The 19179-nt window shown below is 36.8% G+C and overlaps 1 protein-coding gene across 1 annotated transcript in view; it reads left to right on the top strand.

Annotated features, from left to right (window-relative positions):
• The window catches only part of LOC120527942 (cytochrome P450 26B1), a 61423-nt gene extending 43045 nt beyond the window's left edge, over nucleotides 1-18378 (top strand). Inside the window, exons 3-6 of the mRNA XM_039751925.1 lie at nucleotides 1026-1301; nucleotides 1463-1618; nucleotides 16155-16436; nucleotides 17926-18378. Of these exons, the coding sequence (XP_039607859.1) occupies nucleotides 1026-1301; nucleotides 1463-1618; nucleotides 16155-16436; nucleotides 17926-18318 (1107 nt within the window). The 3' untranslated portion in view covers nucleotides 18319-18378. The remainder of the gene's footprint in view (nucleotides 1-1025; nucleotides 1302-1462; nucleotides 1619-16154; nucleotides 16437-17925) is intronic.
• The last annotated feature ends 801 nt before the right edge of the window (nucleotides 18379-19179 follow it).

The following is a 19179-nucleotide window of genomic DNA, read 5'->3' as shown; positions in this document are numbered from 1 at the left end:
ATTAATCTTTATTCTCCCTCTATCCATTCACTTTGTGCCCCTGATTTTTACCATTATATAGTCATGCCGATCAAGGGCTGATCCAAGCAGCAAAGATTTTACAAGTAAATGGATAATTTTATTCATTGTTTAACACCTTACATTAGGAACATTTATTTAGTACAAAGCACTCTAGAAGCCAATAAATACGTATTATAAAACACTTCAAAATTTAAAAACATTTGGGCAGAAAATCACAGTAGTTCCCCTTCTGTCCCTTCATCTGTCACTCTCACAAAAATCAAAATAACTGTTTATTAATGTGGTAATGAAAAAAAAAACAAAGGCAGAAAATAAATTGCTATGTTTTCAAAGAAATTAAATTCAAGATATTATAAAAATGCTGATATCCTCTTGTTTTTTTTTTTTACTTTTGACCTAAAAGAGGTTTGTTCCTTTTGCCAGGGGGTTTCCATTTAAAGTGTTATGGGAAAGTTTAAAAGACATGTCACCTTCAAATACCTCTGGCATTCTCAGTTAGAGTGAACTCACCTACTCACAATTCGAAGCAGCCTAGTCAAATGAAGACTGAGCAGGACAAAAGGGAGCTTTTTCATTGGGGTCTATTTTGACAGCCTAAATTATTACCTGTAATGAATTAGATTTTATTTGTCATTGCTAAAAAGCATTTTCTATGCGTTTTAAACTTCATGGTTTAGCCCTGGACTATTATTTACATCACCTGTCACATTTCTTAGGACAGACTGTGCAGGTGACATGTTTAGCTTCTGAGTCATCTCTGAAAATTAAAAATAAATGATTGATGAATCTAATAAAATAATTGTTAGTAAAATATATCAGAGACTTCTTGGAAAAATAGGTGGTTTAGAACTTAAAGAAGTTAAATACCTTCTAGGGGAAACATTGCATTGATTATATTTGAATACTATTCATACTATTATTATTTTAATTTATGACTAGTGATTATGGATTGTCTTCAAAATAATTTGTTAGAATTACCAAAACTGATTGTTGGTCTTCCCCAGGTTTTAGCAAAAGTGTTCAGTCAAGAGGCTCTGGAGTCCTACCTACCTAAGATTCAACAAGTGATCCAGGACACCCTGCGTGTGTGGAGCAGCAGTCCTGATCCTATCACAGTGTACCATGAATCCCAGCGGCTCTCCTTTCATATGGCTCTCCGCGTCCTGCTGGGTTTCCGCCTTTCAGATGATGAGATGAAAAGCCTCTTTCATACCTTCCTGGATTTTGTGGACAATATCTTTTCCTTGCCTCTGGACCTGCCTTTCAGTGGATATAGGAAGGTCAGTTATCATGTGTCCCTAGCATAATATCAAGAAAGTACATGATTTTGGTTATTTTATTGACGTGAGAGGAAAGATTAATACACAGCTGAGTACTTATCACTGTTTTGCCGTAATGGGATTCAATTGATGAGTAACACTCTGGGTGTCTTTTTTTTTAGGGTATTCAAGCTCGGGATATCCTTCAGAAAAGTATTGAGAAGTCTATACTGGAAAAACTCCAGTGTAATCATGGGAAGGATTATGCTGATGCTTTGGATGTTCTCATTGAGAGCAGCAGAGAACATGGCCAAGAGCTGTGCATGCAGGAGCTAAAGGTACCCAGTCAGCCTGTAGGATTAATTGTGTTTGCTCTGCTTATCGTTTTCAAAATGTTTAATCAGGGATTTGGAGATTACTGAGTAGAGAAAGACTATTGAGGTGTTACATTATATTATATTATCAAATTTCAATTGAATGCTAGAGTTTGGCCTTCTGAATATATATTTGGGTCATGCAAGTTCAACAATACCTTCTAGAGCTCTTTCTTCTTCCAGCTCTGTTTGCACAGCGAATGCCAAATAAACCAAGACAAAAAGTCAGCCACTCAACATGAAGGCTGCTAGGTTGACAGCAAGCCTAAGAGAACATGCTAACTATGCACCGTTTATAGGAATCACTTGATCACTGCTATGTTCAATTCAGTTCAGTTCATCATTTTTATATAGTACTCATCAGATCAGGATGTTTATTCATATTTACTACTAGAGTATGATATCAGTAAAGTTCTAAACTTTACAACATTTACAAATATAAACACACATATAAATGCTTAAGACTAATAATGCCAGAATTAGTCATGGCATCAGACCACTTGACAATAGAGAAGAGGAAGAGCACAATTTCCAACTGGATGACCTCCCTCACAGACAAACACTGTATGCACACTATGTGTTGCTGTTCACATGGATCAACAACAATAAATTATGTGCCTGTAAATGCATAAAGCCAAATTGGAGATCCAAATCACCAGCCTCTCTGCCTTATAAGTAGAGGGAGGGCATTTTAGCTCCACATCTGCAAGAGCAGCTTTAGGAATATGCTCTTTCTTTATGAGGACAAGCAACTGTCATGGCATAGATTTAACACAGACATCCACTCTTGACTTCATGCTGACAGTGATCAGCATCCAGTACTTTTTTTTTCTTTTTTATAAAATCAAGCAATATTTTACAACATAAGGGGAGTAGGCTCACATCCTCGTCTTGAACATGAGTCTCTCATCTGCTTTGGTAGACTCATTTATTCCAGAGTTTCTCTTTGGCAGAACCCATGTTTGCCTTTGGGTTTTTCCATTCTTCCTCGTGGCCTTATTGATGTTGTCAGCGCTAAATCAGGACCCTTCAAATTTTCTCACCACATAGAGCTCTCTCTATACAGTATTTGTTATTTCACTGGCAGTGCAGAGGAAACTCATCCAACGTGGCTTTCTTCTGCCTTCTCTGAAATGCTTTGTCGATGCCACACATGAAGAATTTTTGAATATCTTTTTCTCAATAGTGTAGACTGCAAGCCAGCCTTCTCCAAATGTATTTTGACATGTGTTTTTCAAGTTACCGGTTACTGCCTTATGATCTCCTTTAATGGCTACAGGCCACAAAAAGAATTCTAAAAACAAAATAGAAATTTATCTTAGCTGGATGTTCTTTAAAGATAACATCTCCTACACAATTATTTTGCTTTATTTTTAGAATAAAGCGAGTTAAGGAACATACAATGAAGAACCAACTAAAATTTCCCTCTTCAACCATCCCTACTCAAAGACTATTTTGAATAATGAAAAGGCTGAACATGCGCCATTTTTTTTTTTTTGTAAATAAGGATTAAGAAAATCTGCCAGCGTGGAGGCAGAAAGAGGTTCATGGCTTCAGGGGTCAGGTTTTGTTTCTAAGTCTGATCATTATCTGTGCTATGATTGCTCTATCTGCATATTTACTCCCAAATTGCATCTTTTATTAGCATGAGTGAGTATGGGAAAACGTGCCCTGCAAGTGACTGACCCCTGGTTGGTTGCTGCTGGTAGGGAGGATTCTGGGAAGGATAGCTGAGTGGACAAGTAAAACTGATTACTTAAAACTTTATTTAAACATGAACTCCTTCTATATTTAATATTCATTTTATGTTTAAAGTCAAAATAAGTTTTTTTTTTAGAAAAAAATACAGATGCAAATGAAATAGAATAGAAAAAGTAAATGCATTACACAGTAACTCAATTTTTTATTTAAAGAAATGGAAAAAATATTTTTAAGCTAATCAATGCACTTCTTGATGATGAGTTCAATTATTTTTTAAATATCAGTTACTATTTTAACAAGGCAATACATTTTTTTGTCAAAAAACACGTTTTGAATTAAATTGAACTATGTTTAAGTAGTTTGACTAATTGTGTTTACTGAATTTAAGTTTGAATCTATTATCACATGTACATAGTATATATACCAAGATCAAACAAAAAATGACAATGTCATACTTTGAAGGGCTGCATGGTAGCGCAGTTGTTAGGGTTACTGCTTCACAGATCCAGTGCTCCCATACACACACATTTTCCATTTGGAGTCGACATGTTCTGCCGATGTCTGCATCAGCTTTTCTTCTACATCCCTGATGAAATGCAAGTTAAGCTAATTGTCACTTCTAAATTGTGTGTGAGTGAGTGGGTGCTGTGATCAACTGGTGCCCTGTCCAGGGCTGCTTCTCACTTCTGTCACATACTGCCAGGTCCTTGCAATTGTAAATTTGGTTATAGGGTTTGAGAATAATATATGATATGATGCATAATCATACAAAGAAACAGTCCCATGCTTGCTATTATGGCTATTTAAAGAATTACTAATATGATTAAAGTTGACTCACACTTCCTTTTATGGATGGTTCACAATCATCTTGTAAGCTTAACAATCTGATTTTTTTTTCAAAATCCAAATTTTTATGTTATTATGACTCTTAGTAGATTTGTAGAATGCATTTGATTAAATAGTAAGTCAAGAACCCCAGGATACCAGTAAAATTATAAGACAAGTGCATTTAAAATTAAGACAGGAAGCACTTCTTCACACTAAGAATTGTGGCAATCAGGAACTAATGACAAAATCATTAACTTTACAACTTTTAAAAAGTATCTGGATGAGGTATTGGCACAACTCAGCTACAGTATTAGCTAAGCAAACAAGTCTGACAGACTGAATGGTCTTCACTTATTTGTTATACTTCTTATGTTCTTACATTCTGTGCTGCAGTTCTCTATTATGATCTATATTACATCTAAAACTGTGCTAATTATAATATTATCGTTAAATATAGTAAAACACTGGCTTAGAAACATAAGAGAGGAAGGCAAGTCCTCATGAAATCATCTCTGTGCATATTTATTGAGTGGAGAAAATCAGAATCCACTGTCCCAAATCATGTTAACTGGGTTGTGACTTACAGTAGATCATTTAATCCAGTCGGGAAGTAGGGTGTAATGGCTAAGATATCGGACCTTTCATTGCAAAGTTGCTTTTTCAGTCCTAATCGCAATGTGACCTGAGGAAAGTCATTTAACGTGTTTGTGCTCCATTTGTTTAAGATGTATTAAAACAAACGTGCTGTGTCCCAGTCTCGTAGAGTACCTAGAATTAAGATATTAGGCAATTGCACTGTAAAAAAAAAATCCAAACTATGAATAAGTGGACAGGCTATTTGGAAAAATCTGTGAATGTTTAACTGTATACACATAGTACATTATAATGAAATCTTTTATTTGTTGGGATGGTTGCTATTTTGTTCCACCATCTTTTTTATTTGCCTGCATTTTATTAAATATTGAGTTCTTTACTAAGGAGAAAAGCAAGTATATGGCATATTAAAACACACGTGAATAATGAGTACCTCACAATTTAATTGAGTGCCCTTTGCACCCACACTTCCAAAAACCTTTTTGACACTGACTTGTTTACCAACAATACGCACTAAAGAAGTAAAACGCCAAATGCATTTTCCGCTGAACCAAACTCGACCCTCTCTAAGCATAAGTGCTAATCAGTAGACATTTGTACTATACAAGGTCATCAAAGGAAAAGTATTTTAGTTTTAATAACCTATTGCTTATGGATTGAAGTATTTCATTTAGAGCAGCTGACAGATAATAGCGGGCACTGTGGTCTACTGGCTAAATAGCAAAGACGGTGGAATGTAAAGCACTCATCTACTCTGTGATCTTGAGCAAGTCAGTACTCCAGTCATGAGAAACGTTGTTTTATAAATATGGAATCTATCAGTTGCTTTAGGTAAAACGTTTGCCTATAAGATCAAATATAATGGAATGTATTTGATTGTTATAAAATATGGTAATTTCTGATAGCTGTGGCACAATGACTGGCATTACTTCCACACAACTCCAGGAGACTGGATTTTAATACTGAGTCTGTCAGTGTCTGTGTGCACTTTGCGGGGTCTCCCATTGTTTGTTTGGGTTTCTCCCTATGTATTGCTAGCTTTCTTTCCACATCTCAATAATGTCTGGGTTAGGTTAGTGGTTGGTCACTGTGTGTGAATGTTCCCTGCTATGGACTGGTATCCCCTTCAGGGTTGTTACTTGCACTGTATATCTGTATCTGACACTGATGGCATACATTATGGTCTCTTCATGATCCTGTAATTAGATTAAATTATGGATAACTATTCACTGCAGCCTTTCAATGAAAACATCTATAAATCACTAAAAATACAGTTGAGTGTCATAGACAAATAAGCATTAAATTTGGAATCTTTCAGAGGTCAATGTGTTCCTGTACCCTTAGTTTCCAGTTTCTAGGACGCTTAAAGCTGTTGTCAGTAGTCAGTCTCAGCCAAGCAGTCGCCCAGTTTCCATTTCCTTTAAAATATGTTTTGTTCTGCTGTTGTCCATGAGACCAGCCCACTGAAATCAAACTGAATGTAAGGCACTATAATCATTTGAGTATACAGCAGTGATAGGTTATTCATTTTAACCCCAGGGATGTAGGTACGCTTTTAGTTTATCATTTACTGTACTGTTGCTTTTGGAGCTTGATAAGGTTGATAATTCTTCATTTACAAATGTAATAGTTTGTGGTCAACGTTTTCACACTCATAAACTTAGGCACTCATGGCACAGCCAACTGCCCTCACAATGTGGCCATCCTGATATGGTGGTGTATGTACAGCCATCTGCAACTACCTGTTCTGAATAAGCACATGAAAACATGATCATCCATACATCTTTTCATACATCTAATGTGCAGAGAGTTGTAACTATATTGCTTTATGTACTAGGAGAGCTGCTGTTTATTAATATTTTCATAAATTTTACAAATTTGATTTTGGCCACCATGTGATCCACCCGTTTTGTCTATGACTTCCCTTCCATGAATGTTGAACATGTGGAAAGTGTAGGTAAGACTTGACACAATACCAACTTACTCTGGAATTTCAAATCAAATATAATGCCTGAGACATTGGGCAAATATTTATATTGTTTTTGCTAAAATGTGGATATTCTTAGATGTTTAAAAGCTAAAAATGGATTATTATAATATTTAAATATTCTATAAAGTTTTAAACTCTTCACAGAGGTATAATGTATCCTTTGTATTACATTGTGAAAAATACTGCTGTGCAAGAGCCACATCAAGACTAATGGTCAATTTTCACTTGAGCGCCAGTTTTAAAAAAACTACCGTCTCCCAAAAATGAGATAACTCAGGGCCACTCTCTTTCTTTACTAAAAAAAAGAGGACAAAAATAACTCATCTGCGCTCCTATTGGTTTCTTCTTTTTATATTTGCTAACTTCTTTTTCCAAACGTCACTTGCCGTTTCTGTCTAGACCACTTCTGGCACAATCTGTATGAAACAAGAGGTTCTTTAGGCTTTGTCTGGAAACTGAGCCAAGTTAGGCCTCAGTCAGAATGCTGGGACAGAATGCAAGGTTTTAAGGAACCAAAGGCGATCCAAGAGTGTTTCCCTTATGAATTGCACTTTGTGAAGGAACTCACTGCGCAAACGGAAGCAGCACAAGGGCTAATCCCCTCTAATACCTTGCACGGCTAACTAAGCACTTGGATTGGATTTCCTCTTGATTATCAGACAGCGACTGACCCATGTGTCATGTGTAGGTTAATAGCTTTTGGCAGAAACAAGATTATCTAAAGCCATTTCATGTTTCTTACACCCGCTGACCTGACCCCAGAAATCTGAAATCTAAAGACGCTTTCTCTTCCTGTGAGAAGGGACTGCCATTCCTGCCAAAGCAGACCAGGCTCCAGAGAAAAAAGAATAAACAGCTTACGGTGTACCAGTATCAGAATGGGGTGTAGACAAAGGCCACTGCCCAGATGAGGGGCCTCTACTACTACTGGGGTGATGAAACAACCGCTCTTTTACTTCTATAGCTTTGGAGGTTCTGGGAGAAGACTCTTAAATGGCAAACGCTTAAATATTATCATTACCAATACTGAGCCAAATAAAACACTCATTTCTCTACTCTGTTGATTTCCTGAAGACATCCTGTTTTTCCCCTCACATCCGCAGTAACATGTTTGTTAGGGGAATTTGAGTTTACAATGGGTAATGGATCCAGCATTCCCAACCCCAAAGATGTATGTGTTAGTGATATGAAGTTGGTCCTTTGCGGCAAGGCCTGGCAATATACCTGTACTCAGTCCCCAACTGTTTCCTGCAATATGGCATAGATTTCAGAATCTTACCAAAACAGTACAATGGCTTCTCTCCTGTGGTCCTCCTGATGGTCTGAGGATAGAGACTGATAATACTAATACTACTGAGTAAAGGCAGTGTTTGTTTCAGTGGCTTTACAGGCCCACACAGAACACACGTGTATAAAGTAGGGTATCAGAGCCCAATGTGTTCATGTGAGATATGACAACCAATCCCAAGAAATTTTGGAGCAGAAGCTGAGTCACCCTGTTTAATTATCAAAGTAAGTTTCAAATATAAATGGTGCACGATGGTGCAGAAAAATTAACATATCACAAATTAGACAGTTGTTATAACAATCAAGTCTGGTTGGGACATCTACCTCTCTTGAGCATCAGTCTAGAATGAGATGCTGCCTTCTGAGAGCGCCTCAGATTTATAGTCCTCCGTCTGGAAGGGAGGAATCAGTTGCCCTTCTCTTGGTAGTGGGAACAGAAAAAAGATGATACTGTTAGCAATAGGTCCCCCCTCTTGTCCCAAGGTGGAACTGCATACTCAAGATGAGTCAGGAGGGTGATTCACAGACACACATGTTTGACACCATTTAATTGACTGTTTAATAATATAATTTTAGAATTGAGGAAATGTCATGGCCTTTTCCTAGTATGGTAATAGTGTGCATCACATTACACTATTTTATGTCTAGTACAAAAAAATATTTGTGATAGTCCAAAAAACTTGGCTATGGTCATCTGGCTTTGGATATGAAGTCTTTCATCGGATAAGGAGAGTCTCTCTCTCTCTGTTTCCATCTCTCTCAGTCTCAATGGTTTCCTTAAAATACAGATACAGAGAGAAGGATTCATCTTTATCAGTACTGACTGAGAGTGTAACAGAGCTCAAATCGTTCAAGCCAGTTCTGGGAAAAAGGAGTCATTTCTCATTTGAGTCGATTACGTTCTGACAAGTTCAAAGGGCTTGATTAGTCTTTTTCACAAACTTCTAGTCACACTTTAATGGGTATACCTACTTCCTATTAGTTGGCTCACACTGGATCACATGTATTCCATCTTTCTCTTTTCATTTCTAAAAATTGATTTTTGCAGTAAAAAAAGCATCAAAAGTGGGCAAAGGCAATGCATTTTTTGGAGGAATTCCTTTATAATTATCAATGTAAGTTTATTTACTTTCTGATGTCAGTATGTTGAAATGTAATGGTAGCTCACTCTATTTTGATGGATGTCAGTATACTAGAATATAAAATAAACAAGGTAATTTAGCTGTTATCTTACAAATTATCGATATTTGATTTATGTTGAACTATCATTTATCTTCATATTGTTTTTATGTTTGTTGTATAGTAGGGTTTAAGTTCCCCAATGAAATGCACAAACATAACAGCATAAGATGTAGTTTTAGACTTATAGTTCACTGTGTTAGTTAATGTCATTGTAAATAAGTTAAGTTGTGTATACTGACCCGGAGCAGGTGCTGTTGCATAGTCACATTTTACTGAGAATGCACCCAGTGTGTGATTTTCCATCAGTGTACAGTTTTTGAGACAAGCATTTGTACTTTTAATTCCCATGTCGGTACGGCACCAAAGTTCTTCCAGCACAGCAGCAATCTTAAGACAGCGCATAAACTTTATGTACTCGTTGGATCTGATGCACCAGCCACAAACATAAATAAGGCCATAGTGTATAACAAAGTTTGTCCCTTTGTTTCTTTTGACAGAGATGATACATTTTCTCTTCCATTCTTCTCAGTCAGACAGCTGTGAAAAATCAAATTATTTTGGTTTTGCTTTGAATTTGAACATAGACGGAAACATTGGAATCTCTTGTGTGTTTTCGATAACCAGAAGAGAGTTTACCTGTCAATGACACCATCTTGGAAAAGTGTTAAATAGGCTAATTGGCTGAAACAGCTGCTCTTTGAATACGATGACTGAATTTTATTTAGTGAGCACACATTGGGGACAGCTCAAGATGAGAGTGCCTCCCTTGTGGAAAAGTCCAGGTTACATTGGAGTTGTGACCTGTATGAGAAGGGTCAGATTGTCCATCCTTTACAAAGGTCAAGTGAAGTTATCCTACTGTGGAGATGCACATCTTTACCAGCAGAAGCCTGATAGGTCATCTGAGACAAAAGAACCCTCCTTAATGGTTGCTTTGTGTTGATTTGGAAAGTGGGAAATGAATACTGGTGCCCAGTGGAAAAGGGACATGGTGGGAGAGCTGCCTCTGTGAAGAGAAATGGTAAATTGAATGGATCATAGGGTTAGAACATGAAAAAGGGTAGTACACATTTTGTGAACCTGACATGGCATACTGTAAATGCATTGAGAACACAGTCATGAGCTAGCTGAGCTAGCTGACCTAGCCGCAAGGAAGCAGCTACATTACTTGCACTTGTAATTGTCATCAACAGGACAGCTTTGGGCTCTTTCTGTTGCAACATCAGGCTACCGTATTTTGCATATTCTGCTATGTTGTCTTTCCAAATCATAACTATTACATAACTACTTTTCTCCACCATGTTGCCAAGTAGCTGTTAGTAGCTTGTTGATTTCACTTTAACCAAAGTTTATAGATCAATCTTTTAATGTCACGTTTAACAGATATGTTTGCTCCCTTGCATAGGTTTTGTAGTCTGTTTACTTTTCAATTAATATTTCATAACTGTGTGATTGTGAGCATTCTGGCCTGCTGCCCTCAGTGATGAGTACTCCGTGGTAAGAACTAAGTTGAGCTGAATATTCTTTCTCGATATTTTATGTTGTATTTAGCATGCCGAATAGAATATGTGACTGGGTTATTCCTTCTCATTAACTTTTAGTTAATGCCGTTTGCTTTTATTGAGATTTTCAACATCCAACGTATGAAATAAGGCAAATGAAAATCATTTCATTTGAACTCCAATAGAGGCACAATTATCTAAGCCAACACGGAAACAGGAAAGCTTCCTCCGTTAATAAACTGGGAAATCACCTAGGCATCTAACCGTCTCGAGTTCAGGACAGCCTGTTGCAGAAGGCACCGGAACCATCCAAAGCCCTTCCTATCCTACCCTGAGCTCTGCTCCTTAGGGCCTGTTGAGTCTCTGTCAGAAATAACAAAGCAAAGAAATTGTTTAAGTCGATTAAGCCAACAAGGTGCACACAAGAATTTCCTGCTTGTTTCAAAGCAGCGGCAAGTTGAGAAGCAGCCAACATGCTTTCAGTCAGATACCTGGGTGTGATGTTTTAAGACTAGTCTAAGCAACGCCAAATTTTATTTTCATTTGCTGGAATGCATGTTCGTTTGTAGCCGAGGACAGGGCTATGTATGAAAAGGGATGCCTTACAGTTTATTGTTGCTGTTCTTCTGTCAATGGCATTTTACCTCTGGCACAAGCACTTGCTTTCACGGCCAAAAGTGTTTTTTCTGCTTTTTTTTTGTTAAATGAAACCCTACCTATGATAACAGGGATTCTTCAGTTGTCTGTCAATGTCATGTTTTTTCTTACCTCAAGAGATGGCAGGGGCAAAACTGCTTGAAAGAGGAAATTATTATATAAATCTATAATTAGAAAAGAGAACATTCCATGTTTATGCGTTACCTGCCAACCAGATTTTCACAAAAGATGAATACTGCAGACATGAGAAGGCCTCACTCTGAACTCTGTGTCTTTATGAAGGCAGCCTGACTTTACACTTGATTTCATCCAAAACTTTGTGTCTGCCCATTGTCACCCTGAACAAAGAGTGTGGATATATTGGGACACTCGACCTTCACTAGACTAAGCAGTTGTCTCACACCTAGAAAGCCAAGCTAAATTATGGTTTATGTGAACCTTGAATCAAAGATGGCTGCAGTTTAATTAGAAATTTGAAAAATTGTGATGACAAAGATTTGCAGGCAACAGATATCTTCTGATTTTAGTGTACTTTCATGGCTTAGGCAGCAGCTTAGAATGTGGACCTTATAGTTGGGAAGCCAGGGCATGAGGACATGAACTTCAGTTGTGTGGGGTGCAAGGTGAGGCTCAAGTAATTGCTGAGGGAGAGCAGAGATCATTACTAACTTCTGTACATGTGGTGACATATGTTAGCAGCACATAGACTGACAAGGACTTTAAAACAAGGCCAGTACATTTACAATTATCTACATTAATTTACTGTAGGTGGTTGTTCGCCACGTTTGTTTCATACTCATGGTTACAAAGACAAGAATAATGGCATGTTTTCTTAGCTGTTACTCAGAGAAGGAAAACCTTTGACTTTCTGCAGGATTCCATGAGAGTACAACCAAGGATTGTAAAATTTATAATACTCTGTTTAACATCATGTTTAGTTAAAATGTTCAGTAATTGTTATAATTTAAATACTTTTTCCTCCACTGTATGTTAGACATCTGTGGAAAATTACAAGAAACTACACTTGTGAAGTTCATATGCTTCATGCCAGCATCTGAAATGATTTGAATTTAGTTTTTGTAGCTTTTTAGTTACTTTAAATGTTCATTTCTAAAGTTCTGTTTTTCGAACATTAGAACATCATAACTGTCTAGAAAGAAATGGGCCATTCAGCCCAAAAAAGCTTGCCATTCCTATTCCCTTAATACCTCCATCCAATTGTTTTTGAAAGTAAAGTCTTACTGTCTACCACACTACTTGGTAGCTTTTTCCAAGTGTCTATGGTTCTCTGTGTAAAGAAAAAACTTGTTAATGTTTGTGTGAGGTTAAACCTTAAGACGTTTCCAACTGTGTCCCCGTGTTCTTGATGAACTCATTTTAAAGTAAGAGTCTCAATCCACTGAACTAATTCCCTTCATAATTTTAAATTATGTCACCTCTTAATCTGCTTTTGCTTAAACTGTAAAGGCTCAGCTCATTTAATCCTTCCTCATAATTCAACCCCTGTAGCCCTGGAATCAGCCTAGTCGCTCTTCTCTGGACCTTTTCTAGCACTGCTATGCCATTTTTGAGGTCTGGAGACTAAAACTACACACAGTACTCTAGATTAGGCCTCATCAGTGTGTTATAAACACTGAGTATAACCTCCTTGGACTTGTACTCAACATGTCAGGGTGCTATATAACCTGACATTCTGTTTTATCGTAGCACTTACTGTGTCATGAAGCAATGACAGCATCAGATAGCACATAGCAACACTGGGATAACTATACCACTGCTCTTTCCTTCTATAACTTTGGATGTTCTGAGAGGAGATTCTCAAACAGGAAACATTTACATTTTATCATCAGTAATGAGACAAATAATTGTGGCTCATTCTGCTATGCTGTTGCTTTTCTGAGGTCACACACATTCCCTAAAAGATGTATGTTAGTAGATCCAGTGTCCTGGGCTGCAATTCCACATAGTTATTCATGTGTGGGTTTCTACAAGTACTGAGGTTTTCCTCAAAGTTACACAGGTTAGTTGGTGATACAAAACTGGTCGTCTTTGAGTGTGGGTGCATTTTAATGGGTGCTATGATCGTGTCAGATATTGTGATTTATTATTTATGTTTCATAGCAAAAGTATTTTGCTTGTTGTTTTGTTATTGGATTTGGTCACCATTTTGGCCCTTGCTATCATGTAATACTAGGAAGCTCCATTGTGAAGTCACAATCTGGAAGTATAAAAAGTAATGATGTGCTCCTTCTGCCATCCAATATTTTTTGGATTTGGTGTGCAGCATTTTGAGGAAAGGTTTAAAATTACTATTCAGGACAAAGCAGCCTTGGTATGCTTTCCTGACTACAAATTCTGGCAAAGTAATTTTTATTTCATTTTATTTAACCGTCCACAGCCTGAAATGTGGTTGAATTTGACTCCAGTTATACTGTATAAAATTACATTATTTTGGGGATTCTTTTTTTCTACTTTACAATAAAAGTTCTACTATCCATCCTTAAATGATTAATTTACAAAATGGTTTATATTTCCTAAATGTTCAGTTTATAAATTTATAGCATTAATAAGTTCATGGGGTCAAATTTGACCCATTTTAGACAAAAGTGTGAGAGCAAAACATCTATTTGTTTGTTTTAATCATGATAACTTTTTTTACCCATTTTGACTTGATTACCCAGCAATGAGCAAAAGAAAACTTGATGATTCTGAAATTATTCCTATCTTAGAATACTATAAATATTGTATGAGATACAGTACTTGTACTTTCTTCATTTGCTCCGAACACATTTACCATTTGAGTAAATTCCATACCCTAAATCAGCAAGGACTCATGTATTTCTTTGAGTAAAAATATTTACTTTTCTAAATCACTGAAGCCAATTTCATAATTATTTGTTTTGTGTGAAGGGATAGGTGTTTTGTTTAAAATTAATATTGAGTCGATTAAAATTTTGGTGTGTTAACATTTTTTCCTAAGTTTAAACAAATTCACATATTAATGTAAAAACATTTTATATTTGCTTTTTATGCCTAAAGATAAAAAAAAAATGTTAGGGTCAGATTTGACAGCATTTCAGTCAGTGGTGTTAGAAGAAACATGTTTGTCAAAGATGGGCTCAGTTTTTGACTTTACCTTTACCCTGACTTTGATTTTGCCTCCTCCTTTCTATTCCATAAGGAAAATTTTCCCTCTACCTTATGCTATTTGTGGCAGAGTAATGGCACCTTTGTTGATCAATTTCTGACATTTTTCTTTTGATTATATCATAGCACTTACTTTCATATGAAACAACGTCAACATCAGAAAACACCTTGCATCTTGAACTGGCACTGCCACATGCACTGTAACTGTAGAAGTGAGTGTGTGGCAGCATATGATATCACAACTGTCATGTATTGCATTCGACAACTAGGGTTACTTCCTTAGCTCTTTGATTTTTGAAAGAAAGGGGAGACTTACGTTACATTTAGGGAGGGAAAAAGTTAAAATAAGAAAGAGCTAATTTATTGCAAGAAATTAAGAAAAAAGTAAAAATGTAAAGTGTAAAAAATTGACAGATAATGATCTTTTGTTGTTAGAGAAATCATTGAAAGGGGCACAAAACTAGCTGGCAAGGTAAAGTAGAAAAAGAATTCAATGTAGTCAATTGGGAAGTAAGAAAGAAAACTTAACTCTGAAAATGTAAAGAATGGCATTGGCTACAGAAATCAGAGGGCTAGAAGAAAATCAACTTGAGGAAAAAACTGACATATGCTTTACTAAGGAAGGATAGATTTTGGCTTTTGATTTCCATTTTTTAGTTTTGACTTCTCCCTCTTTAAGACTCTCATCTTCCCTCTCTTACGACACCTTGATTTTGTTAAGCATGAGATTTTTGTCTTTTTTTTTTTGGACTTAATTTGGGCATATTGTCATGTCATGTCATTTTCTAACCCTCTAAATCCAGATAAGGCTTGTGGGGTATGGAGGTGGGGGGCTGAAGCCTATCCCAGCTTGCATAGGGTACAATTCAAGAACAAAACATGGAGAGTCACCAGTCCATCACAAAATGAACATACACACACACACGCCTATTCACCTAACCTGCTTGTCTTTGCACAGTGGTAGGAAACCAGAGCACCCGTAGGAATCCCATGCAGACATAGGAGAACATGCACACTCCACGCAGGGAGGTAAATTTTGTTAAAATTGTTTGTACGAGCCACTGTGTGTTATTGAATCTTTGTGCACATCACCACATTATTTACAAAAAATGCTGCCTATTGCTGGCCACATATTTAGGACCACAAGAAACAGAAAATGGCAACACACTGCTGCTATCAATGTTAACATCTGCTTGAGATTAGTCTGAACATTGTGACTAAATTCTGAAGAATTCCCAGTAAGAATTCTTTATTAAAATATTTCAGACTTCATTTTTTGCTTTCATTTTATTCTTGAAGTTTTGGCGTGTGTTTGGTTTTGTTGAAAGATCATTTGACTTACCCATACCTCTGACCTTTGCTTGCTTTTGACAGTTCCTATGGCATTTTCCATTAATTAACATTTACTTCCTTCTGTCACATTCATCAAAATGTATTATTCAGATATGGCACTTCTAATTAATTCCTGATGTATGAGTCAGAGAATAAAAACTATTAATTGCTAAGTTATCAGTATGGTAGGCAATAGTAGGCCTTTCATTGCAGCAATCCATGTTATGTTGTATGCCATAAAGCAATGACAGACTAATTTAACAATATTGTTTTCCCTTAGGAATTTACCATTGAGCTTATCTTTGCTGCCTTTGCAACCACTGCCAGCGCCAGCACATCTCTGATCATGCAACTTTTGAAACACCCCGCAGTCTTGGAGAAACTACGAGAGGAGCTACGCAGTAATGGGATTCTACACAATGGCTGTCTTTGTGAGGGAGCACTCCGTCTTGACAACATCTTCAGCCTCAAGTACCTGGACTGCGTTATCAAAGAGGTGCTACGTCTCTACTCACCAGTCTCAGGGGGCTATCGCACAGCCCTGCAGACCTTTGAGCTTGATGTGAGTAGAAGAGAACATTACATGTATTTTTCATTTTGAAACATTGAATCAAATGGAAAGCATTTATAAAAAGTAGGAAAAGATTATCTCTGCCCATTTAATTATGCTCAGTGTCATATTTCAAATTTCCCTGTAGTTCTATCATTTTTAGTTTTAGGCCACTGATGCATGCTATTTTTTCCTCTTCATTCCTAACCTAACTTGTTTTTATTTCAAACTATTTGCTTATCTTAGTCCTCTAGAGCAATGGTTCCCAACCTTTTAGGCTTTTCATTTATGAGTACCCCCTCTCTTCATTACCCTCACCCATCCCTGAAAAAAGGTTTTTTTAATTTTCTTAGGTTAGCTAAATAATCAAATGACTCAAATTAACCTAATGACATTTATAAGCTTTTATTTTAAATTTTACTTTTTACAATTTATTTCATTTTTTTTATAATAGAAGCCTAACATAAGATCAAAACCAATGAAAACAGCAGTAAAATAATTTTACCCACATTAACTTATGATGAAAGTACATAACAATTATGCATCTTGATATACAAATCTTCCAACATGGCTCTTAATAATTTTAATTTGATCCTTGAGCTTGTTTCATAGATCCCAGTTTTGTAAAATCAGGTTCAAATGACAAAAGATACATACAACCTCCCTTATTGTGATATTTATTCTTAATATATGCATACTGTATGTTCTTTCGACAAGCTCTGTGTTCGTGAAAGGTAATAAATATTTTATTGCTTTATCACTGAGTTCTTGGTACTCTTATTTCACTGCTGCCTAGAAGTCAATGACATTTCTTTTTTTGAAATCAGATTGTAAAGAAGAATCAGTCGAAAGTTCAATCAATTTTTCTCTTTCAGAAAGTGATTGTTTTTTCAACAAGTCGAAAAACTATTCGTTGAATGGATTTAAAATCCAGTTATCTTCATTATTATGCTTCAGAAAATACTGTCTGAACGACACTTTAAGTGCTTTTAAGTGATCTATTATACTACTTTTTACTACTTTTGACAATTTCAGCTCATTCTTAGATAAGAAACTGTGAAGTGTCTCAAAAACGTCACGCTGGTCTTTTTTGATACATGGTTCCCAAAAATCCAATTTCTTGATCATAGACTCGATTTGTCCTTTATTTGTTGCTTTCCTCCATTACCAAAATTATTTTTGTGTACGCCCCAACTGGTCCGCTGTACCACAGGTTGGGAACCACTGCTCTAGAGTGTCAAATTAGGCACATTTTTGGTTTTATCCCAATTGAACTTCCAGCATTTGAGCTTAAATTTTACATCAGTCATAAATAATGGAAACAATGAATTCTATTAAAATTTCCAAAACATCACAGTTTGAGAACAATGAGCAGGAAATGAGGCTATAGGAGAATTGGGTAAAATTAAGTGTTAGTATGAAGGTTGACTTTTATAGAAATAGAAGTGAGATATGTTGAGGATAGAGAGAATGAATCTGATCTTTTTCTGTTTTCTTCTAGGGTTTTCAGATTCCTAAAGGCTGGAGTGTGATGTACAGCATTAGGGACACCCATGACACATCCACTGTTTTTAAGGATGTTGATTCATTTGACCCAGAGCGCTTCAACCAGGAACGATGTGAGGACAAGGAGGGACGATTCCATTACTTACCTTTTGGAGGAGGAGTGCGGACATGTCTTGGAAAACAGCTGGCCAAGCTCTTCTTACGAGTACTGGCCATCGAGTTAGCTGGCAGCAGTCGGTTTGAGCTTGCCACCAGGACTTTCTCAAGGGTCATCACTGTCCCTGTTGTCCACCCTGTGGATGGCCTCAAGGTCAAGTTTTTTGGACTTGACTCCAACCAGAATGAGATTATGGCAGAGACAGATGAAATGCTGGGGGCCACTGTTTGACTCAGGGCAAAAACAGGCCAGGGTGTGGAAGGAGAGGATTAAGCAGAAGAGGAGGTGGAGGAGGAGAAGGAGGAGGAGGAGGAGGAGGAGGAGGAGGGGGAGAAGGACGTATATCCGTTTCCCCAAAATACAATGCAAAATGAAAATGAGGATAACATTCAAAACAGTATAATAAAAACAATAAAAAGACAGGTAAAATGCACCATGGACTGGTTGAACATTTATTTCACATATGGAGACAATAATGAAGCTGCCAAAAATGTATAGATTACAGTTTTTTTTTTGTTTAATACTTTAAAAGGAAAATATAATGGGTTTTAAACCTTTTGCAGAAGGAAGCTAATATATTCAAAAAAAGTAAAAGCAAGTCTTTTATGTAAGAAATGAACAACAGGCAGCGGGCATGAGTAAAAGGAAATGACTTGAAGACCTAAAAAATAAAGATGCGAAAAAGATGGAGTGATGGAACTGCAGAAAGCATCAGGGAAGTAACAAGAAGCAAAATGCATCAGATGAAAGCAAGTGAACAGAGGTTTAAAGAAGATGGCAAAGCCTGAATGTCCACAGTGGAGTTGTGCAGCCTCAACCACTGGCCTCTTAAAGGTTCCTTGTTGTACAGCCACAGGCTCAGGGATACCACATAAAGGAGAATTCTATACACTAAATCTCATATGGGGGCATCCTATGCAATGGAGGACACTAAATATTAAATATCTTGACTCCAGACAGCTATTGCTACTATTTCATGCATCTTCCCACTCACAGTTGCATGCTACACAAGGAGAACCCTATAATAGTTATAATTTGGACACCATCCACCTTGTAAAATGAAGGACCAGGAATGGATCATCTCACAACTGT

The sequence above is a fragment of the Polypterus senegalus genome, chromosome 4 (genome assembly GCF_016835505.1).
Source record: "Polypterus senegalus isolate Bchr_013 chromosome 4, ASM1683550v1, whole genome shotgun sequence".
NCBI lineage: Eukaryota > Metazoa > Chordata > Cladistia > Polypteriformes > Polypteridae > Polypterus > Polypterus senegalus.
Note: the sequence above shows the minus strand (reverse complement) of the source record. Positions and strands in the feature narration are given on the sequence as shown.